Source organism: Gossypium hirsutum, chromosome A08 (assembly GCF_007990345.1).
Source record: "Gossypium hirsutum isolate 1008001.06 chromosome A08, Gossypium_hirsutum_v2.1, whole genome shotgun sequence".
Taxonomy (NCBI): Eukaryota; Viridiplantae; Streptophyta; class Magnoliopsida; order Malvales; family Malvaceae; genus Gossypium; species Gossypium hirsutum.
In genome coordinates, this window is record NC_053431.1 from 3263073 (window position 1) to 3288446 (window position 25374).

The 25374-nt window shown below is 33.0% G+C and overlaps 3 protein-coding genes across 3 annotated transcripts; 2 read left to right on the forward strand and 1 right to left on the reverse strand.

Moving 5' to 3' along the window:
• Nucleotides 1–5249: 5249 nt before the first annotated feature.
• Nucleotides 5250–9432, reverse strand: LOC107926121 (uncharacterized). The gene is made up of 8 exons (XM_016856925.2): nucleotides 9281–9432; nucleotides 8439–8879; nucleotides 8272–8324; nucleotides 8140–8185; nucleotides 7959–8036; nucleotides 7430–7546; nucleotides 6243–6322; nucleotides 5250–5802 (listed from the first exon to the last, which is right to left on the reverse strand). The coding sequence occupies exons 2-8, from the start codon at nucleotides 8835–8837 to the stop codon at nucleotides 5679–5681; spliced, it is 897 nt and encodes a 298-aa protein (XP_016712414.1). The 5' UTR covers nucleotides 8838–8879; nucleotides 9281–9432; the 3' UTR covers nucleotides 5250–5678.
• Nucleotides 9433–11554: 2122 nt separating this feature from the next.
• On the forward strand, nucleotides 11555–18262 carry LOC107926127 (protein N-terminal asparagine amidohydrolase). Its single transcript, XM_041075630.1, has 10 exons — nucleotides 11555–11871; nucleotides 12073–12261; nucleotides 13365–13429; nucleotides 13517–13616; nucleotides 13720–13758; nucleotides 13861–14046; nucleotides 15645–15823; nucleotides 16176–16295; nucleotides 17557–17721; nucleotides 17949–18262. Exons 1-10 carry the CDS (start codon nucleotides 11800–11802, stop codon nucleotides 18043–18045), a joined length of 1212 nt encoding a protein of 403 aa, XP_040931564.1. The 5' UTR covers nucleotides 11555–11799; the 3' UTR covers nucleotides 18046–18262.
• A 2228-nt stretch (nucleotides 18263–20490) lies between these two features.
• LOC107926156 (sister chromatid cohesion 1 protein 3) lies at nucleotides 20491–24769 on the forward strand. The gene is made up of 12 exons (XM_016856958.2): nucleotides 20491–20785; nucleotides 21697–21958; nucleotides 22063–22159; nucleotides 22267–22304; nucleotides 22390–22766; nucleotides 22863–22980; nucleotides 23065–23201; nucleotides 23275–23783; nucleotides 23903–23942; nucleotides 24032–24077; nucleotides 24168–24303; nucleotides 24463–24769. The coding sequence occupies exons 1-12, from the start codon at nucleotides 20662–20664 to the stop codon at nucleotides 24574–24576; spliced, it is 1998 nt and encodes a 665-aa protein (XP_016712447.2). The 5' UTR covers nucleotides 20491–20661; the 3' UTR covers nucleotides 24577–24769.
• The last annotated feature ends 605 nt before the right edge of the window (nucleotides 24770–25374 follow it).

Consider the following 25374-nt stretch of genomic DNA (forward strand, 5'->3'; position numbering starts at 1 on the left):
TACCACTTAGACGCTGCCCCTGTGAGGCTATCTTGAAAGCAGTGTATGAGCAGTTGGTCGTTGTTGACGTATCCGGCCATACGTCTACAGAACATAGTAATATGAGCTTCTGGGCAGCTGGTCCCATTATATTTCTCGAACTCCGGCATCTTAAATTTGTAAGGAAGTACCAAATCCGGAACTAAACTCAGATCTTTTGCATCTATTCCCCGATAGCCGTCGATACTTTCTATCGCCCTAAACTTCTCTTCAATCCATTTCCATTTCTCCTCAAACTGCTTTGGTAACTCCTCCTTCATCTTGTCTTTCTCCGCTACTTCATCGAAGTCCGGGACAACCAGATTATCGTCAGGACTAGGACCAGATCTGCCCTGAAGGTTCTTCGGTATTGAAGCGTCACCTTGAAAGTGCTGAGGCCTAATCGAAACAGAAGATCTTCGTGGATGTGGTTCAATCTGTACTTGCGCTTGCGGAGGCGTGTATCCTGGAGAAAAAAGTGGCTCATCATTGTTTCCTTCTTCATCGCAAACCACAGGATTTTTCCCTTTATCCACTCTCTTGGTTATTAATTGCGTCAATTTAGTCATTAGTTCATCCTGAGACTCCTTCATCTTTTGTGCCATGTCTTTCTGGATCTTTTCCATATGTTCTTTCATTTGCACCTGTAACTGGTCTTGCATCTCTTTTTGCGTTTGCTCCAGTTTCTCTAATCTTTGATCCATTTCTTTGGCTTTGCGACGAGTACCGTAAGGATGTTTGGTTGATTGGTTTTCCAGATTAGCTGAAATAATTTTACATAATTAGGGTCACTTCGTGAAAATCTAATGCATATGATGCAATGTAATGCAAATGCATGAAATGAATGCCTAAAGAGACGTTGATTCTGATTCAATTACATTTAGGAAACTTTTCTAGAAAGCAAATTCCCTTACATAAAACGGATACATGTACGACCTCACCCTCATATTCCAAGAAACAACATCGATTTTTTTCTTCATCCGCATGTTTGAGGTGATCTCACCAATAGATGCCATTGCTAGCTCATTTTCTTGATCCTGGTTGCGATCCATCATCTGCCCATCTTCATAAGGCTCGTCAGCTTGTTGAAGGCTTTTGGACAATCGTCTCGAATCCCCAGGCCACCAAGCAAGGTCACGAACTCTTCCATCGCCATTCTTGTGTTTCTCAGAATATGTTTGAGAAGTCGTATTGTTTTCCACTTTATCAAGGAATTCGTATTCCATGACAAGCTTTCTAATTTAGTAATTGGATTTGAATCTATATCTCTTTCCTAAGATGCAAATGCAATGTAATGCAATCATAATCAAAACACAACGAGAAGGGTTAGTACAAAACATAAGCAAGCACAGAAAACAAAAAGTACCTAATCGGGTAGATACTAGGGTTTTGGAGTGGCTCTACCTAGGTTAAGTTCCTAAGTCTACTATATGAGGGTTGGTTCTAAAGTAAGGGTACCCGAACCAGCAGATTCCTCGATCCTCACCCATTATAGGCTCATACGGACTGAGTTCAGTTCAGGGGAATACATTTCCCTATGGCCATGCGGAGATGAAAATCTCACGAAGACATAGGTACGGATGTATCCCGAAAGCGATTCACTATCCCATGCGGAGGTGAAAACCTCACGAAGGCGTAGCTTCTCACTCCCACTTAAAAAGGGTGTGACCAACGGTCATGCAATGCAATGTGCAAAAATAAATCTGAACTTAAACACAGCAATTATGAATCACAATGACGAAGATCATAATAAAGATAAATAAAAATACAATGAAAGGATCGTATATTTAAACTAAGTTTTTGATTTTTTGACAAAAGGACAAAAAGTAATCAACTCATGGCTTGACTCTCGTGTTTCCTCCCCAGTGGAGTCGCCAAGCTGTTGACACCATTTTTCGGATAAAAACGGGGTCGACTTGGGTTTTGAAAAAAATGAAACAGGAGTCGCCACCAATCTTTTTTTTTATAAGGTGTGATTGGATCACCTCGAAAAGCGGTTGTTTTTAATAAACGGTTTGATTTTATTAAAACAACAAGTTTGGTCCGCGAAATTCAGAAAACGGGTTCGGGAGTCGGTTACGCACGAGGAAGGATTAGCACCCTCGATACGCCCAAAATTGGTACCTTAGTTGATTACTTAATGTCTTAATGTCGAAAATTGAAAAACTTAGAAGAATTTAAAAAATACGATCCTTGTATTAAAACGTTGAAAATTTTTAGGAAAATGGGCATATTTCACATTATTCGAGAAAGAGGATCATATCCAGTAAGTTAGAATACAATGTCTCAAATTCCCAATACGTGAATGAATGCCAGAATTTTACTTATTTAAAAGATATTTTATTATCTCGGGTTTAGGAAGGGGATCATGCCCAGTAAGTTAGGACACGATCTTTTCTTAATTCCCGAGATCGTTTCAAAACTTGAGTTTGAAAAGATTAGTGTATTTAGATTTATTGTGGAAATCGAAACCCAGTAAGTTAGGGTACGATCCTCTCGAATCTAAACACAAAATATCATTTTTTAAAACAAATTTTATTATCGAGTGAAATAAAAAACATGAAGTCGTAGTAAAAATGTGAAAGCAAATTACATTGTTATACATGACAAAATCATAATGAATACAAAAGTGTAAAAATGATACGAGTAATAGCAACAATATAAAATAAATAAAAGTCAAGCCTACAATCATATAAAATAACAATGTATATAAACAAATAAATTAAACATTCGTTCAAAATAATAATGAAAATGAAATAAATAAATAGTGAATACAATTAAAATGTAAGGGGATATATATATGTATAGACGAAAAAAATAAAATATGTGTGTATTCATAAATTACAAAATATATATAAAGTATATTTTAAAATATAAAGAAGAAAAAATATGCATATATATAAAATATGTACGTATATATATAGGTGTATAAAATTATGGAATATGAAATTAATGAAATGCATATATAAAGTAGGCGCATGAAAATATGTATGTACAAATTAAAGTTTAAAAATAATGAAAATATACATACATATACAAATAAATACGTTAATTTATATATATATGTTTAAAATATATTGAAAATATGTATGTATGTGTCTATTAAGATATACAAAAATATATAAATACATACATATAAATATATATACTTATAAAAATAAAAATATGTATATGTATATAGATATATATAAAAAAAGAAATATGAGTATACGTATATATATATTAAACAAATTATATGTAAAATATGTACATGTATATGTACAAGCACTTATATGATAATAATAAGACATATATATATTTAAAAATACATAAGTAAATATGAATAGAGATATAAAAGTAACAACCATAATACCAATACTAATAATAGTAAAAATGATAATAATAATAATAATAATAATAATAATAATAATAGCAAAAGTACTAAAAAAGGGACTAAATCAAAGTAAAATAAAAAGTACTGGGCAGATTCGAAATAAAAAAGGACTAAAAAGACTAAATTGTAACACGCACGGAAAGAAGAGGGACCAAAATGGAAAATAGACCAAAATCTCAAAACGCGGCGCTTCAGGGGACTAAAATGAAACAGAAATAAAAATTTGTGGTCAAATTAAAAACAAAGAAATAGCGAAATAGGACCAAATTGAAATACGCCACAGGTCAGAGGGACTGCGCGCGTAAATAGCCCAAAAATTAAAAACACGCGAATCCTTCGGGTCGGAGCGGGTCGGGTCGCGGGTCGACGCGCGGACCCCCCTTTGCCGAAACGGCGCCGTTTCAGGGGGGTATAAATACCCCCCTTTTGCGAAAAAAACATCATTTGTACTGCTGAGGGAAAAAAAAGAGGAGAGAGAGGGAGGGGAGAGCTCTGGAGGTAGTCCAGAGTCCGGCGAGCTTCGGTCGCCGTCCGTCGTGCCGGCGTTGTTCCGGCCACCCCCCTCGGTTTTTTTCGCCGAATCGCCTCCCCTCGGTGAGTTTCCCTCTCCTTTTTTATTATTATTATTTATTATATGTATATAAATAGATGAACAAAAAAGAAAAAGTAAAATAATAATGGTAAAATATGAAAACGAAAAGGGGTGGTAATCACCTTAAAACTTAGTTTGTATTGTATTTCTCTTTCTGCTAATCTCCGTTTTGTTACAAAGAGTACCCCCCTTTTACAGTGTTCGGCTTTTGCCGAAAGAGAGAGAAAAAAAATCCCAGAAAAAAGTCCCCCCATTTCGGTTTACAAATCATTTTTTATACCCGAAATAAAATAAAATAAAAATAAATTGATCTTTGCTATTGTCTCTTGTGCCTTTGCTTGTTTCTCTCTGTTTGGCCTCTGTTTTTGCAGGAGTAGGTGCGGCGTCAAAGGCAGGAGTGAACGGCGTCGGCGCTGATGGGATGTGCGGCGATGGCAGAGCAGGGGTCAGAATGGTACGGCGCATGTGGAAGGGGCTAGGGTTCTGAAACCCTAGTCTTTGTTGGGTTTGGGCCATAATGTTTGGGCTTGTTTTGAATCGGGTTAGTATTTGGGTCTGGGTAGGTTTAGGTTTGTTTAGGCCCAAGCGAAATTGGGCTTGTACAAGGATAATTTCGAGTTAAGATAGTTTCAAGTTCATGTAAATTCATTTTTGCTTTCTTGGCTTACTTAGTTTCGAGTTCAAATCAAAAGTGACAAAAATTTATTAATCTAATTATGTTGTCAGTCCTCATACTTTTGAAATTTTTGAAATTTAATTTTTCTACTCTGAATTCCAAGAATTTAGTCTTTTTACTTGTCTAATATAAAATTAGAATCTATTTATAACATTATTAATTAGCTTCAATTAGATTTGAACATGCGTCATAAATTGGATTTTTTAAAAATCAAAACTTTGAATTTTAAAATATCACCGATTTTCTATTAAATAAAAAACTACTGAGAATTAATTTCAGAGATTAAATTTCAAATGTTATTATGAGGATTAGATGCATAATTAGACCAAAATGATTTAACATAGAACTTCTAATATTTGAATTAATATAAAAAATTTATGCTTGGCACACTCATTATCATTTAAAACATATATATATAAACAATTTTAATATGACAAAATTATTATGTTGTATGACATGAGAATTAAGGTTCAATCTCTAATAATATCGTTACCTTGATTATATATAAAGTGTACATATAAATACCCCTATTATATTATTATTTAGCTTATAATTTATTAAATTATTATATTATATCATAACAACAAACATCAAACTTAATCAAGTAGTTTATTATAAGCACAGAGAATGCTTATTTTATCAAAATTTGTCCTACCAATATAAGCAAAACCTATATGTCTTCTAGTATAATTTATTCATACTAATAAAATCAAGGTAATTAGTAGTAACTAAACTAACAGAGTGTGGTTTTTAACCATGCACCCTTCCCTTGATATTGAGAACCTATTCCAAAGCCAATAATACCACACCATTAACAAATCAATATGAAGCTCTAAACCCAAACTATAACACTCACACTTGAACATAAAAACTTGGGTCACTCCCTTTACACTCTATTAGTTCCTACTCTATTATTAAAACAAAAAAACTACCATATACATAAAATAAACTCATCATATCAGGAATTCAGGAGGCCCCTGTATGTCATTACTTTCTTCGGATGCTTACTAATCGTCCCATCAGTTCCCTACGGCTGCAGCTGCAGCAGCAGCATCACTTCGGAACTGTTCTACAAGGGGAGGTAGCAGAAGTGCAAGCCTTGTTTTGTATCTCACGATTCGTTTCAAACGTTCTTGTCGTAACCTATGACAAAAAAAACAATCATTGGTCGTATACACAGTCATCTTAGGCATTCTGTGTTGAAATTCGAAAAGATACTCTTTGAGGATAAATGAGAAACAAAGTGAAAAACATTGGGAAAAAAAAAATTCCTTTTAAGTGTTATTTAGATTCCTCTATGAGATTGTCCAATCACCTCTGGGAGCCTTTAGCTTGTAAAGGTGAAATAGCAAAAACTTTATATGTATACACTTTTAAGGGCATTCATGACTTCACACTGAGCTATAACATAAATATGATTGTAAAAATGTAATCACGTGCTCTTATAGACCTATCACTGGACAGACAATAATCAATTACAGATTAATGTTTCGATTTTTCAGACACCAGCATAAAATGATTACAGCAGCTAAATTTCATGAGAAATTCACCAAATTGCAAATAATGAATTAAAAGAAACTTACCTTGATCTAACCTTTTTAGCCCGATTAATATGCCTTTTCAACAGATCTTCTGTTGACAAATTCTCAACTGATTGCTCGTCCTAAAATCAGGAAACAGGGATCAGCTCAGTCTAAGAAAGGAAAAAAACAAATACGAAATTGCTTATTCTGGTTTTAAGAACTACTGCAAGAATGCCAACAAACGTGCAATTGCCCTTATTATCAGAAATAAGCAGATGACCCGGGAGCTAATCAAGGATTAACAGTAACAGCAACACTAAGTGCATATGATTATGATACGCAACCAGCCAGATAAATTTGGATATAGACCAAAAGAATAGCAAAAACTAAAATAAGAAGAGAACAGTATCCCAAACATCTTAGATGTAAAAAGCTCATCTCGTGTAAGAAAAATACTCGGGAGGGAGGGGGGAGAGAGGGAGAGAGAAAGAGAGAGAGGAGGCTGCAGTTAATAAACATCATACACCAGTGGCAATGTGACGCTAATTTTTTTATAAGAAAAGTCGAGAAAACTGTGATGTTGACATGAGAGATTGATTCAATCCAATGAATATTTTGCATACATCCTTAGAAGATTCTCACATAGATAAGAAAATTTAACCCGGACCCAAGAAGCTAGATAACTTTATAATCTTCACAATTCATTTTAATTATTAATTATATGGGTTGACGCTCATGTCTAGGATGTTAACTGTGACCGCAATTTGAGTTATTACACAGATATAGTCATGCTGGAGTTGTGTAATGCAAGAGGTGAATTGGAAATTTAGCAGTTTTGCATAAAGACAGCTGTTCTTAAATGCATTTCAGCTCATATACCTGCAAGTGCATTTGGCATTCCTATACTTTTCAGCTGAATGCTCTTAGACTAGTTATCATTGCACCAGATACTATTAGAATCTCTCTCTCACACACACATACATACACAACTCTTAAACTCTTCCTCAAATCATTTCATGACTTGCATTTTTGTATAGAGGCAGCTGTTGAAATGTGACACTAACTCCTATACTTGTCATGCACACCCACCTTACAACTTCACAAATCTTACTTGCATCATTTTAGGACTTGCATTAATTATTTTTTTGTGACCATGGCTAAAAAGTTTATTACTAACTTGAGAAACATATGAAAAGTGAAAGAAAAAAAAAGTTGCCATTATAAAAAAACCATCAAAGGGAACTAACCTCCTTTTTATCCTCCTCTACTTGTTCTTCTCTATCTTCTGCTTCCTTTGGCAAACTACCCGTAACCGGTATAGGTAAAGGTTGTGGAAGAGACTTGAAAATATCTCCATATTGGGGCTGCCATATAATTAACATTACTAGGCATAATAGAATGAATGAAACCAAGAAGCAACTAGGTCATTGATTAGTCTCCTTTACCGAACCTGAATCTGACAATGGAACTCCCTACTCAGCCACATAAAGGGGGGGGGGGAACTTGCGTACAATTGAATTTTATTTTCATTGTTGGGTTCATGAGAATTCAATTGTCCCAGTACTTAAAAGTTGAACCATCACTACATAAATACCGGTAAAAAAAAATAAACCACTACTACTGTACTACATGCCTAAAACTTGCTCAGTTGACATGCTTATTAAAGATAAATATGTTCTTGTAGGAAATTACTGTTCTGAGCAAAGTGAGTCGTTCATATGCACCATGGAAGGTAAACTTTAAATGAATTACCAGGAAAAAAAATGGGGGACAAACCTGAGGTTCGTCTGGGAACCCATTTCTCAACCATGAACGGCAAAGAGAATAAATCGAAGCCCCATCAGATATTCTGACCTGGAAGAAAATGTGAATCAAAGGCAATTAGCGTAGAAACATAGTGAAATGAAAATGCAATGACTGAACCAGCATATAAGGGCAATGCGATCTGAAAGCTTACCTTTCGGTCCCTAACATTGACAAGAGAATCATCTTTGGTTCTCTCCCTAGGCAAAGCAGAGTAAAGAAGTTAGAATTGGCTTTAAGGTTGAAACGAGATATGCAATTTATTCTTAAAGATGAGAGATACTACCTAACACCTTTATATCCTTTAGTTTCAGCATGTGGAAATGGCGATGAAGCAACCTAAATATATAATAAAAAAAAAGTTGAATTTGGAATAAAAAGCACATCAAGTGGAGATTGAAATTTGAAAACCCAAAACGGTAAACGTCTAAAAAAAAAAGAGAAATAACGAACCTTGGGATGGAGAGAAGGGGGTAGGCCTTTAAGAGGAGGATGGAAGTGAGTAGGATGGGGAAGTGGTGGCGGTGGAGGCGGCGGCCTGGGGTTGCCAAAGGGACGAGAATGAGGATGAGGATGATAAGGAAGGATAGGGCGACAAGAGTGGTTTGTTGAAAGGAAACCCCTACCGGAGGACGCTACTGGGTACACCACCGCCGCTGTTGGCAGGCATTGCTGTTCGTTATATGAAGTTGTAATCGTTGATGCTGTTGCCGTTGTCGGTGGGCATGGCCCTCTCATAGTCATAGTCACTCCTCCCCCTCCTGCTGGCACTACCACCGCCGTAGACGCCGCGTTCGCTCCGCTGCTTGATCCCCGAATTGCGGTCGTCGGACTCGAACTTGTGTTTGACATCTTCTTCAACCTTGCGCGCCCTAAAATTTTCAATTCGAAAACCTAAAATATAGAAGCGGGTGTTATTAAATTCTAGCAGCTGTTTTTTTGTTTTATTGATAAATTAATATTTAGTCCTTAAGTTTAATTTATTTTCCATCTTTGTCCCTAAACTTTTTTGTCCGCATTAATTTCAAAATTTAGTAATTTTTTTCCAATTTGATCTTTAAATTTAATTTTTTTAATGACGAAAATTTTCAATGATGATGTGGTATAATATAATAGTGACACCTCATCATATTTTGATTAAAATTAAAAAAAATGTCAAGTTCCAAAATTAATATATAAAAAAAATATTATTAAGAATAAATGTAATATTCAGTTTGTAATTTTGTACTGAATATTATAATAAATGTAAATTTTAAATTTGTTGCTTCCATAATGAAAATTTTGTCTCATCTAACCTGGTATTCATACGCTAATTAGTGAATCCCTTGCTGCCATAAATGGATGAACTCAACAACGACTCAGTCGAACCACCCTCTAACTCTGTCAAACCGATTGCGGTCGTTTCGATCATCAAAACTAGAAGACCTGATTTAGGAATGAGTGCCTTTAGCAAAAAAAAAAAAAATCGAATAAAAGTAAAAAATTTTAACTTTCAAAAAACTACTTTTGGACTAAATTTTTGTTTGAGAGAATCACTTTTTCTCTTAAAAAGTAATTTGTTTAGGAATATTTTTATTCAAAAGTGTTTTTTAAAAATAATATTGAACACACCCTAACTCTGGTATCATAACTAATTAACAGAATAATAGATTATCTGACCAGCTAACAACCACTAATAGTCTAATAAGTAGGGATGTTCAAACTTCGATTAAAATCAACTTAACTGATTGAACTGATTTAATTCAATTAATTGGTTGGTGGTTGAATTTAGTTAAGTCGAAGGCCGGTTAATGATTTTTTAGAATTTTAATTATCGGTTAATTCAGTTCGAAACCGGGTAATTAACCGAATTAACTGAACTTATGTAGTACTTTTAATTATGTAATATTTGAAGACTTGAAACTTCGGTTCAATCGGTTAACTTTCAAGACAAATGAACATTAATAATGTATTTTTTTTACATGTTTTATACTTGTTTTAACCAAAAGACAATAACATCTAAATTTCAATTATTCAGATAACTGACCGAATTAACCGAAAATTTTCGATTCTTTTATTTTTTTGAAAAAAAATTGATTTGATTAACGATTAAAGGATCATACAATTCGATTAATGCTAGCTTGGTTCAGCTAATAACCGAATCAACCGTTTGAACATCCCTACTAATAAAACTAAATTAAAATTTTTGGAGTTGTTAAATGTAATTTTACATCGATAAGTGGTGATGTAAAAATAATTTAAAAATGTGAGGATGGCAAATGAAAATTGACCAATTTATTCAAAGATATATAGCATGGCTTTCGAAATGTTCGAGAAATCGAGGGGTGCCACTAGCTATGTCCCTACTTCTCAAATTTAAGAATATTCTATTTAAATTCTCAAAGTATAGTATCATATTAAATAAATATTTTTGTCACCTTAGTCATTAGTTTGGATGTCAAATGTCAACTCAAGTATGGCTGAGCAAAATTTGATTTGATTTGAAAAACTCGATAAAAAATTCAAAATTTGAATTAAATAGTTCGAGTTATTTAAGTTAATCAAGTTATTCAGATCAACTTGAGTAAAATATTAAGTTTTTCGGTTTAACTCGAATATGAATTACACAATTCGAGTTATCTAGAAATCTTAATAAGAAAAGCAAAACTCGGTCGTTGTGATAAATGTTTACTCATTGAGTTAAAAGGCAAAATCATTATATTGTTTATGTAATTAAATAATATTGTACTTCATCAACTAGTTAAATAATAAGTCCATGTAAATGCAGCATTGAGTATAAATAATAGGATTCATTAACTCGACTCGACTTGACTCAATCTTTTTTTACTCGATTCAATTCAGTTTGAAAAAAAACAATCAAATTAAGTTTGGTTGCTAAAATAGGATTCGTCAAGTTGACTAACTCGAAATTTTTTAACTCGATTCAACTCGACTCGATTGAATATTCACTCATACACTCAAATTTAATGAAGGGCATATGAAAGACACATAAATCAACTTGTAAATTCATATTTAACATATAAAAAAAAAGTAGTACCCTTCAACATTCACTATTTTAATATGTCAAACCTAAACTATCAATGTGATAAGTGCATCCGTATTTAAAAATTTAATACACATGTTTTATATACTCTACATCAAATTCCAATCACATTTACAGCATGTTTGGTTGGGTTAAATGGCTATTCCATTCAAGCCCGATTTTTATTTCTACAGTCAAACTCTCTTAAACGAATGTTTGGTTGGGCTGAATTCAATTATGAGCAGGGTTGTTTAACTTGTCTATTATTGCTGGGCACGAAATAACTATTACTTAGTCTCCATTCAGAATCTCAATTCAATATATTTGACATTTTTCACGAGCTTCTTCCCTAGCTAAGCTTGTGTAAGGACCTGGTTGATACAATATTAATACTTTTAATATTCAATTAGGATGTTTTGAAGATTAAGGACTAATTTAAAACTTATGCTATAGTTTGAGAATGGCTAATGCTATTAACCCAAAATAAAAAGTAAAAATAATGTCTCCTTCTTTTCGTATAAAATTTTTAAAAAATTACCCGTCACATGTACGCAATGTTTTAAAATTTAATTGAAAATAAAGAACTTACAGAGTACACAGAGAGACTCAGAGAGGGAGAATTTCGATTTGAAAAACTTGTAATCAAAGATCAAATTGTTTTGTTTCGAGATCAAATACAAAATCTGGAAAACTTTTTTTTTAGTTAAAGCAATTTGGGTTCAGGTGCTCAAGAAAGTGAAGGGTTTTAGTTTTGACTTTTGAGTTGAAAATTATCATCAATTCATCATCATCATGATTTTTGTGGATGGACTTCCCTTCTCTCTCAACTTTTCTTCTTCATCATCATCATCGTCCAAGTCTCAGGTATTTTCCTTTCAAATTACCCAAATTCAAATTTGCAAAGATTTGTTCAAACGTATTGTGTGTGCGCGTGTGTGTGTTTTCATTTCTTCGTTTTCATTGTTATTTGCTCGATTTAACACTTTCTGATAATCGATGATGGATTATGTCATATTGAATTCAACCCAACGTTTCTTTCATTTTGATGGTTTTTTTTGTGAACAGCCATCGGATTTATTAGCGGCATTGATGGAACACCAAGTTTTAGTGTCTGCCACACATTCGTTCAAGTCTATCCAGGAAAGGAAAGTCTCAGCATCCATGGATTCCAAGCTAATAACATCGTCTAACAGCTCTAGATATGTTTACTTATTCCAGAGGGAATACGCTACTGTAGATCCCTCACTTGTCCATGTATGTTTTCTCTTTTACTTTCTTCCGAGTTTCATTTCAAACTCCTTACTTTAATTATCTAATGTGAATAACTGAGATACAGACTTTCTTGCCTATGTTGCTCAGACTTTTTATTTTCCTTAAAGTATTATATCCAAACATATATGAAGATATGAACTCTAAAATCCTCCAAATATGTGGAAAATCGTTAAAAAAAAAGTCTAATCATGCCCGAGTTCATGTGACATAAATTCCTGCTGCTTCATTGTTGAAGTCACATCTACTTTTATTTTATGAATATCTAATGTCTTAAATGAACATTTTCTATTCTCAAGTCATTCCTACAGCTGCGGTTGAATCAAAACACACGACTCACCGCTGATTTTAATCTCACTTGTACATTACTCAACTTCACTGCTATAGTAACTAATCTTACTGCCATTGCTGATTTTAACCTCACCAGTGATCCAGAGGAAGCCTTAATCTATGCCTCATTCCAAGTTTTCTTGTTTCTAATTACTTTGCAATATGACATGTAGAAGACAAAAATTCCTAGGTTCTTAGCTCTCAACGTGGTGTTTGGCACAGATGTTAAGCTTCAGTTTTTAGGCAAAATTTTTTCTTGCAGCATTTGGGAGATTATATTTCATGGTGAGTAGAAGCTTACAGACCTAAATGTCATGGGCTGGAAAGGGTATCGGTTTGCTTGTATGCTTTAGCTGAGACTTGAAAGACTAATGCCAATCTCAGACATGTGAATTTTATTTCATTTGATTTTCTGAATACCTTGTGGGATGATTAATCTTCTTTTAAGACTTGAAAGAGTATTTGGTTATTGTTTTTCATTTTCTTACATTGCATGGATCAATGCTTCCCTTCATCGAATCCTCAACCGAAGATAACCTTTTCATCATCTTTTTGTAGACTTTGTCTCGAATGGTGCTTACTCATTGTATATTTATATGCCTTCTTCATGTGTTTTGCCTCTCTAGGTGTGGAGTTTCTGTTGTTTTTTGAACATCTTTTTTACCATAAATATTCTGCCTTGTTTCATCCCCTCTCTTTTTCTTGATTCAATAGCTCTATTGATTGCCTTCACCTTATTTCATTTCTTGCATGGAAAGTATGTTGGCACTGATGAAGCCACAACCTGCGTGGGTGTTGTCATTCGGAACCGAAAAAACGGGATGTAAGAATTTGCAGTAGAGATTCAGAATTGCTTGATGGATTTTTTTTTTACCAGATATGTAATTCTCATTTCGTGTTTTTCATTCAGGACATCCGTTTCCCATATGGATTCTCCAAAAATTGTAGATATTGGCTTCTCCCAGATGTTGGCACTAGTTGTTGATCACAATTTAGATGCTGATTTGGATGTAATCTTAATTACATTCCCCTTTTGTTGATTCATTGGTGATTTATCATAATCGAAACATGATACTGGTTCTCAAATTAAAGCTTTTGAATTTTAAAATGCAGGTGCATTTGGTCGGTGCTTTCGAAGATGTTTCACCTAATGTATGGTCCTTGATCTTCTCGTTTGTTGTTGATTTTAACAGAGTTGTAGTAACCTGCTCGGAATAAGAATGATTAAGTTGAATCTTTTGACCTGTCATACAGCATGCTAGCGGCCGAAGTATATCACAGGGGAAACGAGATGGTTATTCCATTCCTTTATGCAGAAAAATAGTGGAAACCATGCAGAAGAGGCCGGAAAAATTTCATGTAAAGACTCTCTGTGTTCTTCGACATAACACCAAATACGATTCTCAAGGAAATGCGCTTCCCATTTTCAATGGACTCCTGGTAAGTTCAAGCTTTCACAATTCCTCTATCTAAAATGGAAAATGGAAGTTAAGGGCTTAGTGAAGCATTCTATCCCATTTCCAGTGGTTCATGACAAAAGAAATTTGTTTAAATTCACAATGACAAAAACAGAAAAACAAAAGAAGATGGTTCTTAAAGTCTGATGGGTAAATGCTGTATTTCAGATTACGAGTTTATGTCACTTTTGCTGTTTGAAACTTTTTTTATAAATACAAGGGTTAAATAACTTTTTGAGGCTTGAACTTGGTAACTATTCCCACGTTAAGGCTTGAACTATTTTTGTTCAAGTCAAGCCTTAAACTTGAAAATTGTTCTCATATTGCAGCTTCAACCTTTTTTTAAATCTAAGTTAGTCCTTGATATTATCTTGAAAAACTTAAAGTTCAGGCTTCAATGTGGGAACAATTGCAAAGTTCAGGCCCTAATATGAGAACAGGTGCCAAGTTTAGGAACTAACTTGAATAAAGAAAAATTTAAGCCTCAATGTGAGAACAATTGTTAAGTTCAGGGCTTAACTTGGACTAGGGTTGAGCAAATAAACCGATAAAACCAAAAAATGATCCAAACCTATTTGTAATTTTTGGTTGGGTTTTGGGTTGATATTATCACCCAAACTGTACAATAGGTTCGGATTCAGTTTTTCCACATAAAACCCATTTTATCTAAATAAAAACGAATGAAAAGAAAATATGTATAAAGGAATACTTCTAATAGAATAATAAATTCATCATTTTATTGTATATATGGACTAATTTATTTAACCCGATTATTATTTTTATTAAAATTAGATATGATCATAAAAAAGTTAAAAGTTATGTAAATATTTTACAAAAAGATTATGAAAGTGTAGTTTTTATCTGAGTAAGTGAATATCTCTTAAATATAATAATCATAATTATATGCATAATTTTAATTTTTAAAAAATAGTTTATTAAACTTTATAATATTTTATTTATAAAAGAAATAAGTATTCATAAGTTGTCTATTATTTATATATTTGATAGTTATAAATTTAATTAATTATATGATATATTGTAATGAGTCAATTATAACTAATCAAATCTAGCAACTAATTAAATTAATTAAAAGAAATGACACAATAAAACATTAGTTATATAAATGATTTATGTATTAGCTATCCTTTTAACAACTTTAAATAATTTATCAATTTAATAGCTTAACTTAAAATGATGTTTTAAATAGTCTTATGATGATTATGATATTAATTTAATTATTTAACTCATTTTATAAATGTAAAAATGAATTTAGAGCAGGTATTGCATTAGATTTTTTGAGCCTAAAACAAAGTGATATTGTTTTTTTCTTTTACAAAGTCCAAATATTCTAAAAATTGCCGAACCGAATCGAACCAAACTGCAATTATCGGTTTTGGTTATTTCGGTTTTTATTCCACATGGTTTCGGTTTCGGTTTTAATGGTTAAAAACTGAATGGAGCAGTTCAGTTCAATTTTTGTCCAGAAACAGAATCCTATAAAAAAAAAAAAGTTGAATCCTCAATGTGAGAATAGCTGCGAACTTCAAGCTCCAATAGTTGTTTTCCTTTACATGTTTTCAGGTGGAAACTTCTTCAGGAACCCTCATCCCTGCCAGCTTTGATAAAACTTCACGATGCCCGGATGAAATTGTTCGGAGGCTTCGAGTCTCTTCTTCGTATGAAGACCCCAGTTGGCAGGGAAAATTACTGGATACTTATGACACTAAAACTGATAGATTCATCATTGCTCCTTGCAGTTGGTATAATGTTATTTAACAACTTATTGTTTCTTCTACTTATGACTATCAATTGTACAAATCATGTTTAATTTTACATTATTAGCTAATTTTTTTCCTGTAAAAATAAATATGCTTTTATGTTGAATGAGTCTTAGTTCGATTGGCATGGGTATTGTTGCTAATGCAGGAATATGTGGGTTCAAGTGCGCTGAATTATATTATCTTCTTATTTATGAATTGGATAGGGCTATGGTTAGTTTTAGGCATTGTGTCCGAAAGAGCAAATATGATCAGAAGTTATAGTTCAAAAAATAAATATGCTTTTATGAACTCGGATTTGTTAATTTTATTCTTGTTTTTGTTGTTGACATAGGACCAAACGCCTCGTACAAATTGTTTTGTCACTTCAAAGCCTTTCTGATTCAGAAATACTTGCTTCATGCTCTACTTCACCTCTTGCTGAGGGTCCAGAGTTTGTGGATAATGAGAGAAGGTCAGCACATTCATGTTTATGGTTCTTCACATTCACACACACACCCGCATGCATACATACATATAATCATACTGTTATACATTTGCACTTGCCTTGGTTAGTATCTAAATTTGACTGTAGGATGTTAAGCAATTAAGAGGTTAAGCTAGCACTCATCTAGTTCAGAATTAAGTGATTTTGCATTTTGGGTTCCAAGTGACTAGGAACAATTTATGACAATCTCTCAATAATAAGAAAAAATTGGTTAAATACCACTATTAGTCCCTGTATTTTTCAAAAGTTATGGATTTAACCCTTGTACTTTAATTTGATCATTTTTAGTTCCTGCACTTTTAAAATTTAAAATTTTAATCCTCACCAAATGATAATTGTTAAATTTATTAAGTTGAGTTTTACTATTTCCAAAATTTGGTGCGAGTAACATATTATCATGTATAATGTTATATCAATTTATTATTTCTACATATTACTCACTAAAAATCCAATTTAATCTACATATTATCATGTGTAAAGTACAGGGATTAAAATTTTCCAATTTGAGAAGTACAGGGATTAAATCTACATCTTTTGCAAAGCACAAGAACTGATAGCAAAGTTTAACAAAAAAAGGTAAAAAAGGGTGCGCCAAAATTAAAGTGAAAAAGAAAAGAAAAGATTGTACAGATAGGATAGTAGTATCATTATGAGGATAGAAACTTCCAGGCATTTGCAAACACTAGAACATATAAAGGGTCTCTAAGTGATATTGCACTTGTATGTTAGCTTGATAATTAACCAGAAATGTGGCGTATTGAATTTTTTGGCTCTCCAACTTTATAGAAAAAGTCATGTTAGTCCTTTATTTTTTTGACTTCTTTTAGTTCTTGAACTTGTATTTTTTGGTCAATTTACCCAAAAATGGATAGAACAATTAGCATTTGTTAACTTTGCTAACATAACATACATGTAGATTGCTATGTAAATAACATGCCAGCATTAAATTAATTTTTAAAATTTTAAAAAATATTTTTTATAGTTTTTATACTTAATTAATGTTAACTTTTTCATCCTGGCTGATTTGATAAAAAACCAAAGTTTAAGAGTTAAAAAGGACTTAAAAATAAATAGAGAGCAAAAATGATTTTTTTTTATAAAGTTGGAGGTCCAAAAAAGTGATTATGTCTGGAAATTGGTTGCGGCATGGATGATTTGGCTCGCGTCCTGTGTTTTACATTCAAGTCAATGAGTTTATTCTAAGCGATATACTCGATCTCTGTTAAAGGTTGTGGAACTATCTAATTAAGAATCCAGACTGGAGAACGACTTTTCCGATGAGGCAACCACGAGTGTTTGAGAGGACAGGTGACGGCGGCTGGAAAAGAGCTGGTTTTTCATCACAAGGACAAGGAACATACTCAACTCCATTAAAGAGCTTACAAGTTATGCAGTAAGCTTTCTGTTCAATGTTGTATGCATCATTGGGTTAAATACAGGCCACATTTTCCATGAACATGTGGAAAGATACCCAGATTGCTGGGTTTCTCTTTCCTTTTTTTTTTTTTTTTGCTTTGATGATAAACCCTGTATTGGTAAGGTAAGTAGCTAATTGGAAGCAGTAGCTAATTGAACTATAAATTGTGAAAATAAATGCTGGTGTCATGTTTGTTGGTGCAGGCATTTTGAACATGTTCACCCTAAGGATGTGTCTGGAAAGAGTGGAAAAATGCAGGGATGGAAAGAAAATGAAAAAGTGAAATGGAAATCATTTTGAGTACGATAGATAGAAAATAAAAGTGAATGAGTGAGTGAGGGGAAAGAAAATAAAAATATATTATCAATTTTTGTTCTAGGTAAAAGGTTTTATTTATGGTTCCCCTTAAATTATATATATTGGCTAAATTAGCCATATGTCAAAAAAAAATTGTTAATTGGCTAAATAGATCAATTTTTCGAAATTTGAAGAGAGTGTGTGAAAGTTTGTCTATCTAGGTAAACTTTTTGCTAACATGTTAGGAAAAGTGCATCTAACTAAAAGTGTTTTCTGCAAATTTCAAAAAAAATTGTCCAATTGGACGTGCTTTCCTTGACACGTCAGCAAAAAGCTTGTCATGTTAGATGAGTTTTTCTGTTAACTGTGAAAAAGCGCGCTTTCACACTTTCTCTTCAATTTTATTCAATTTTTTTAATCCAATTTTGCATGCAAACTATCCTTCTGTCCATGAATTTAGTATAATTTTCAAATAAGATTAATTCTTAATAAAGTTAAATTTTATTGTTTACTAATATTTTCAAAACTTGTATGATTTGTAATTTTTTTATTTAAAATTAAATTACAAATGAAAATATATATTATTTTTAATATAAAATATTTATTTTATTTAATTTTAGCTTTATTTAATTTTTAAAAATATATAGGTTAAATTGGTCAAATTGATAGTATAAAGATTAATGTGATTCAATTTCTATATTAGAATTACATTTCAAGGTACTTTCACTCATCATCATAACATAACAAGTGGGTATAAGATTAGAGCTATTATTTAGTATATTGGTATTGAAATTTTTCAATTTTATAAGTGACTTTGAGATTTTGTTGGATATATTGTTTAATTATTTTTAATTTTTTTAAATGTAATTTATAGACACATGATAAAATTTTAACTTTATTTGTAAAATTAAAAATTTCCACCATAAATATACTAAATAATCGAGTATAAAATTTTACAAATAAACAAAAGAGAGTATAAGTCAAAAGTTAATCATTTTTGTCTGAAGACAAAGAATGTGTTGTTTTCTTATTTTTCAAGTAACTCGAGTCTATATATAAAGCATATATACTTTTTAATAATACATGAATTTAGAAAATAATAAAAAATTAATTAATAAACTTAAAATTTTTAACTATTTTACAAAATATAAATAGCATATTTTGTTAGGCAAACAAAAATTCTTAAATAAAAATCATATTATATTTAAAGGATTAATTGAATTAGAGTCATCAATTAACCAGGTTTCAACTCATTTAAACAATCGTCATATATATATATAACAATAAATATTACTATAGAGATATTTTAATAATTTTATATTATGTAAAATTTTTAAAAAAAATAACTACATGATATGATTGGAATCAAAACACCAAATTATGATATTTTAACATGATTGTTTAAATTAAAATCTCATTTATTTTTAACATTATTTTTTTTATAAATATATTTGCTACATAATTTTTTCACTTAAATGGTGAGTGAGCCCTAATTGAGTTTATATAATACCGATAATATAAAGGTTAAATTATGCTATTAGTCATTGTATTTTGAAAAAGTTTTGAATATAGTCTGTATATTTTAATTTGATCAAATTTAGTCTCTGTACATTTAGAATTGATCAATTTTAGTCCAAGCCCAAATAGTAATAGTTAAATATGTTAGGCTAAGTTTAATTATTAGTCCTGTACTATGTATATAATTGTAGACTTAGTCCATGTTCTCTAATTAGATCATTTTAAACCCCTATACTTTTTGAATTTGAAATTTCAATATTGACGCAAACATGGGTGTAGCTAGGAGGGCTGGCAGGGGCCTCGACCCCTCTAAATGGAAAAAAAATTCATTTTGGACTTTGGAAATTTTAAAATTTTTAAACTAATAAAGGCAAAATTGCAATTTGGCCCTCCTAGAAATAATAAGAATTGGATTTAATAATTTAAAAATTATAAAGATATAGGTTATTAAAATGATGAAACTACATTTTTATTATCGTAAAAGTTACAATTTGATTTTGGTCCCCCCTAAAAAAATTTTCTGGCTTCGTCCCTAGACACAAATGATAGTCGTTAATCCATTAACTGAATTTTCAATGAGTAATATATGAAAACAACAAACTGACATGGCGTTAAACATATGATAATATGTTCGTAGCATCAGATTTTGGAAATAGCAAACTGAACTTAATGAATTTAACTATTATCATTTGATGATAACTGAAATTTAAAATTCAAAAAGTACAAGGATTAAAAATGATCAAATTAAAGTACAAGGACTAACAGCAGAATTTAACCCAATACAAAATTGGTCCGGTTCCGGACGGTCAAAAATGCAGTGGCAACACCGTAAATATTGATGAAAGCCAAGTCCGTTTTCCGTAATAAAAAACATTTTTGTAGAAAATCTTTAAATTGGCGCTTAATCTCCTCACGTTCCCGCGCTCACATTTTCCCTCCCTGTTTTTAGCCATTAACACAGTTCTGAGTTTTAAACTGTTTTTAAGTTCCGACCCGAAAGTTTCTTCCTTTTCGATTGTCTCTCTCTCTCTCTCTTCTCAAACACACTCTAATCTCTGAACGAACAGAAATAGTTAATCAAAGTGGAAAAAGAATCGAAAGATGTTTTATTCCCATACGTTTTTGTCTCGTAAGGCGCCGCTTGGTACGGTGTGGACCGCCGCTCATCTCCAGCACCGCCTCAAGAAGTCTCATTACGCCTCCATCGATATCCTCTCCACCGTCGGTCCGTCTTCCTCAAGAACCCTAAATTCCACCTTTTTTTTATTGCTAATGCTAATGCTAAGTGCCAGGGTTTGGCCCAATTTCTTTCTCTTTTTTTTTTTATTCATTGCTACCTATTAGTTATTATTTTTCATTAACATTTTTTAAGAGATTATAAAAGACATTGGATCAATAAAAGTCCATTTGCATCTCTTCTTGCTTTGCAATTTTGAATAGTTCAACCGTTAATGAAAATCTCTAAGCTTTGCTTGGAACTGAATTGAGAGAAAAATTGCCTTTTACCATCTATATGCATGTTAATATGCCTTGCCATTGCGATTATTAAATGCAATCACGTTTGGGTTTGGCCCCATTTTTGCTTTGCAGTTTTGAATGGTTCAACCATTGATGCAAAGTAACAAGCTTTGCTTTGAACTGAACTGAGAAAAAAGAACCCTTTAGCTCTTATTTTCTTCAATCATTATACATGTTAATCTGCCGTGCTTGCTAATGCCAAGTGCTATCACATTTGGTTTTGGCCCCATTCTTAAAAAACAAAGCGTTAGTGTGTTGTATATTTCGTTTTGCAATTGAGTATTTCAACCATTAACGACAATTTATAAGTTTGCTTGGTACTGAATTGAGAAATGAAATCACTTTAACATCTATTCTCTTCAATCATCATGCGTGTTAATCTGCATGTAATTGTGATATGTGGATCTTTCTCCTACTATGTGCGAATGTCATATGTGAGTTTTGTCTAGTTTTTTTTTTTTTGGATTAGTTCAGCTTTTGTTTGATTTTTCATTTGCTGTGCATTGTATTAGTTTGACTCCACGATGTGGACATATATTTGTATTTGTAATTATATTTTGTATTAATGAAACTTTGAAAAAAATGCCGTTTAATAACCCGGTTTTCCTCTAAATGCAGATCATATTATGTTCCCTGAAGTTCCCATTGCGTTAAGAATGTCAGCCCACTTGCTTTTAGGCATTTCTCGTATATACTCTAAGAAAGTTGATTATCTTTTTCATGATTGCAATATTATCCTTATTGGTTTAAGCAAGGTGTTTGCTACAACACAAGTTAATTTGCCTGAGGATGCAAGACAAGCACCAGTTCAAGCAATCACTTTGCCAGAAACTTTGGATTTGGATGCCATGGATTTGGATGTTGATGTGTATACTGAAGAGTAAGACTTTCTGGATTAATTAACAAAAAAATTATGTTTTTTGTGTGATATCTAGATATCAAGTAATGTGATGATATATGCAACTTTTTTTTTTTCATTTTCAGTGCTTCAGATAATCATCTCAAGAGTCCTGAAGATATAACACTGACAGATCAAATTCCTGTTGAGAGGGATGCTTATGTTGCTATAACTTTTGATGATGTAAGTCCTTTTTGTTTCCTTTAGCAAATTGAAGTTTAGGGTTCATTTATCAATTGTTTTAAACTGCTGGGATTACATATTTACTATCAAAAACATGTATTCTTCAGGATATCATGATGGATGATGCATTACCTCAGATGAATGAGTAAGCCCCATAATTTCATCAATATTCTTAAAGGCCAATCCTTGTTTCACATTTATGATTTGTTTTTTCTTTTTCACAATTATAGTAACCTTCATGAACCTCCAGAGAGTGGCCATGAAGGTTTTGAAGATCCTGGTCCAGACAATCAAGAACAAGTGCCTAGTGTTCAGAATGCAGGCCCAAGTAATCAAACACAAGTACTTGAGTCTGTTAGCAATGAAGGTTCTCAAGATCTTCCGGAAATCGAAATTATGCGTGATGCTTCTCATGATTTTTCCACCCAAAAGCTCCCCTCAATGTGTCCGGATGACAAAAACACAGACGCTTTGGAGCAAGCCTTGGACGAGAAGGAAATATGTTCTCCTAGTTTGAACTTATTAGCTTCTGGAGAGCTGTCTATGCCTTTTCAGCAGCACTCAAACCCACCTACTTCTGCTTCGAACGGGCCTCCGGAGGCTTTTGGTGGGTGAACTGTGTGAAATGATGCCTAAAACTATTGTCTTTTTCAATTTTAAGTAAAATGGAACTGAACTGACAGTAGTTTTTATTTTGTCTCAGTGCATGAATCACCTGAACTGGTCATTCCACCATCTCCACCACCTCCACCACCTCCACAGCCAAGGCAGAGACGAAAAACACGGCAGAAGTTTGATGAGAAATTGGTGTTACCCAATAGGTATTAGCTCGTTTGTTATTTATATAGTCTTTCTCTCCTTTTGTCCTTTTTTGTTACTGATTATTGATATGTATGTATGCAAAGATTCATGAAGAGGGCACTTGAAGATTGTAGTGATCTGGTAAGGAAGAAAAAGAAAATCCCTTGCTCTGCTTTGGGTATATGGAAGTCAAATAATGATAGAAAAATGGACCAGGTTTTTAATGAGCCTTCATTAACCGGTACGTTCTGCTTGGTTCCAAATCTAAAATCAAAAGATAGGTTCTTAGAAAGTTGGTACTTGTACACTTGCAGGGCTGAGTGAAGATATATGTATTATGTTCAAAAGAGATGGTATCTCTATAAAATCTCAGTTGGTGGTGCCAGAGGAAATTGTCCCCGAACCTATGGTAACACAGTCCACTGTTCCTACAAATGAAGCCAGCTCCGAGCTCAGGGTTGGGCCCGCTACACCAGATCCTAGAGCTGGATTGTCTCCGGGTTCAGCACCTGGAATGGATATGGAAACTGAACGTCTTCGGCATATCGAAGGCAATGCTGCCGACAATGTTTTCCCTGAATTTGAGTCTTTCGCAGCTGGATCCATGCCTTCTCCATTCAGAAGAGAGGATACTCCTTTCTCAGCTCGCAGTTTAGAATCAGAGTTGGCACCTACAGCTGGAACTGCTAGCACAACAAACTTTGCAGCATCAACTGCAACTCGTTGGTCTGACATCGATACACCTAGAACATTTATGGAAGAGCAATCATGTCTAGGGAACTCCGGGTTTTCAACCATTCCCGAATTTGAGACTTCTGAAACAGTATGTCTTTTGCCTGAATGTTTTATTGATGTCTCCTATTCTTTAATAGTTTTCCATTTTAATCCATTTTGGCGTGCCTTGATGGTGTCTTGCCTTAAAACATAAGAATTGTATTGCAGGATCTTTATTTTCTGGAAGAAGATGCTAATACACCGACAGGTAAGTTGAGTACACCTTAAGATTCTATGTATACAGTCTTGTCTTAATTATCTCTTTCATATCCATATTCTCTTTGCATTCTACTGCAGAATCGGCAGCAAGCCAAGGGGTTGGTTCCTTATCTGCAAGAACAAGGTAAATTATTTTTATTAGACCACTCACAAGATTCAACTTTTTTTATTAGAAACAAAGAAACCAACATCGATTGTTTTGATGCATTTGCAGGGCAGTGGCTAAATACTTGAAAAGTCATTCCCCTATTACCCCAATCTCAGAAGATGGTCATATAGATCTTAGTTTAAACAAGATTTTGGAAGGAAAAACAAGAAAAATATGTGCTCGAATGTTCTTCGAGACCGTGGTAAGTTTCTAAGGTATTTCAATGTAGGCTTTTAGCTGTATGTATGTAAATATTTTAGAAGGAAAAACAAGGCAAATGTGTGCTCGAATGTTCTTCGAGACATTGTTAAGTTTCTAAGGCATTTCAATGTATGTATTGATTGATTGAGTTTTGTTGCAGGTATTGAAGAGTTATAGAATGATTGATGTACGACAAGAAGAAGCTTATGGTGATATAACTCTTCAGTTGAATCCTTCAATGTTATCCAAGGTTGATCCATCTAAATCAGTGTAGCTAAAAGTGATGATGATGGCCAAACATTGGCTATGGGTGTTGGTTGAAATTTTTTGTAGAATATTAGAGAAGAAAAAATTGCAGAATCTCTAGGATAGATTTAGTGGACTGTTTGAATAGTGTAATTTACAGGAACAAGTTGGGGTAATCTTGTATACTTTGTTTTCAATACATGGATTAGATTATTTATTTAGAGTGCTCTTGATTTTTGTATGTTTTCGAAAGATATCATAGACATGTCAGATGGATTTGAAAAAGATATAAGCGGATGTAAAATTAAGTGAATCACTCCTCAATAATATTTATACAACTAATGCAATTTCAAAATTGTTTTACATATGTTTGTAACTTTTTGTGTAATTAGCCCTGGCTTTTGTTTCTCCCTCTTCACAACCAGCTGCAAGTTCTTCAGAGAAGCTGGGCAAAGCATTGGTTTCCAAATTGTTAAAGTCGCCTCTTGCATTATCAATAACATTTATGAAGCCAATACCCTCTTCTCTATGACTGCCAACAGCATCAGTCTCCACCACTTTATAACCAGTGATATCCACCTCTGGAGGACCAGGAAAACTTTCTGCCACATCCTTACTCATCTCTTTAGCATTTGAAGAATCTTCTATAAGCTTTGACATCAATTCAACGTTCTCCTCCATATTCATATCTATCTCTTTAGCACTTGGAGAATCTTCTATAAGCTTTGATATCAATTCCATGCTCCACTGCTCTATATTATGACCCATCTCTTTTGGACTTGTAGAATCTTGGTAACAATTCAACGTTTATCTCCTTAGTCTTACC

Excerpts from the sequence above, each read along its gene's own strand:
- LOC107926121 (XM_016856925.2), bottom strand. The coding sequence starts at position 8,837 with ATGTCAAACACAAGTTCGAGTCCGACGACCGCAATTCGGGGATCAAGC. Across the intron at positions 8,325-8,438 it reads CCCCTTCTCTCCATCCCAAG|GTTGCTTCATCGCCATTTCC; the intron begins GTTCGTTATTTC and ends TTATATATTTAG. Across the intron at positions 5,803-6,242 it reads GCTAAAAAGGTTAGATCAAG|GTTACGACAAGAACGTTTGA; the intron begins GTAAGTTTCTTT and ends TTTTTGTCATAG.
- LOC107926127 (XM_041075630.1), top strand. The coding sequence starts at position 11,800 with ATGATTTTTGTGGATGGACTTCCCTTCTCTCTCAACTTTTCTTCTTCA. Across the intron at positions 11,872-12,072 it reads CATCATCGTCCAAGTCTCAG|CCATCGGATTTATTAGCGGC; the intron begins GTATTTTCCTTT and ends TTTTGTGAACAG. Across the intron at positions 14,047-15,644 it reads CCATTTTCAATGGACTCCTG|GTGGAAACTTCTTCAGGAAC; the intron begins GTAAGTTCAAGC and ends ACATGTTTTCAG.
- LOC107926156 (XM_016856958.2), top strand. The coding sequence starts at position 20,662 with ATGTTTTATTCCCATACGTTTTTGTCTCGTAAGGCGCCGCTTGGTACG. Across the intron at positions 20,786-21,696 it reads CGATATCCTCTCCACCGTCG|ATCATATTATGTTCCCTGAA; the intron begins GTCCGTCTTCCT and ends CTCTAAATGCAG. Across the intron at positions 21,959-22,062 it reads GTTGATGTGTATACTGAAGA|TGCTTCAGATAATCATCTCA; the intron begins GTAAGACTTTCT and ends TTTCATTTTCAG.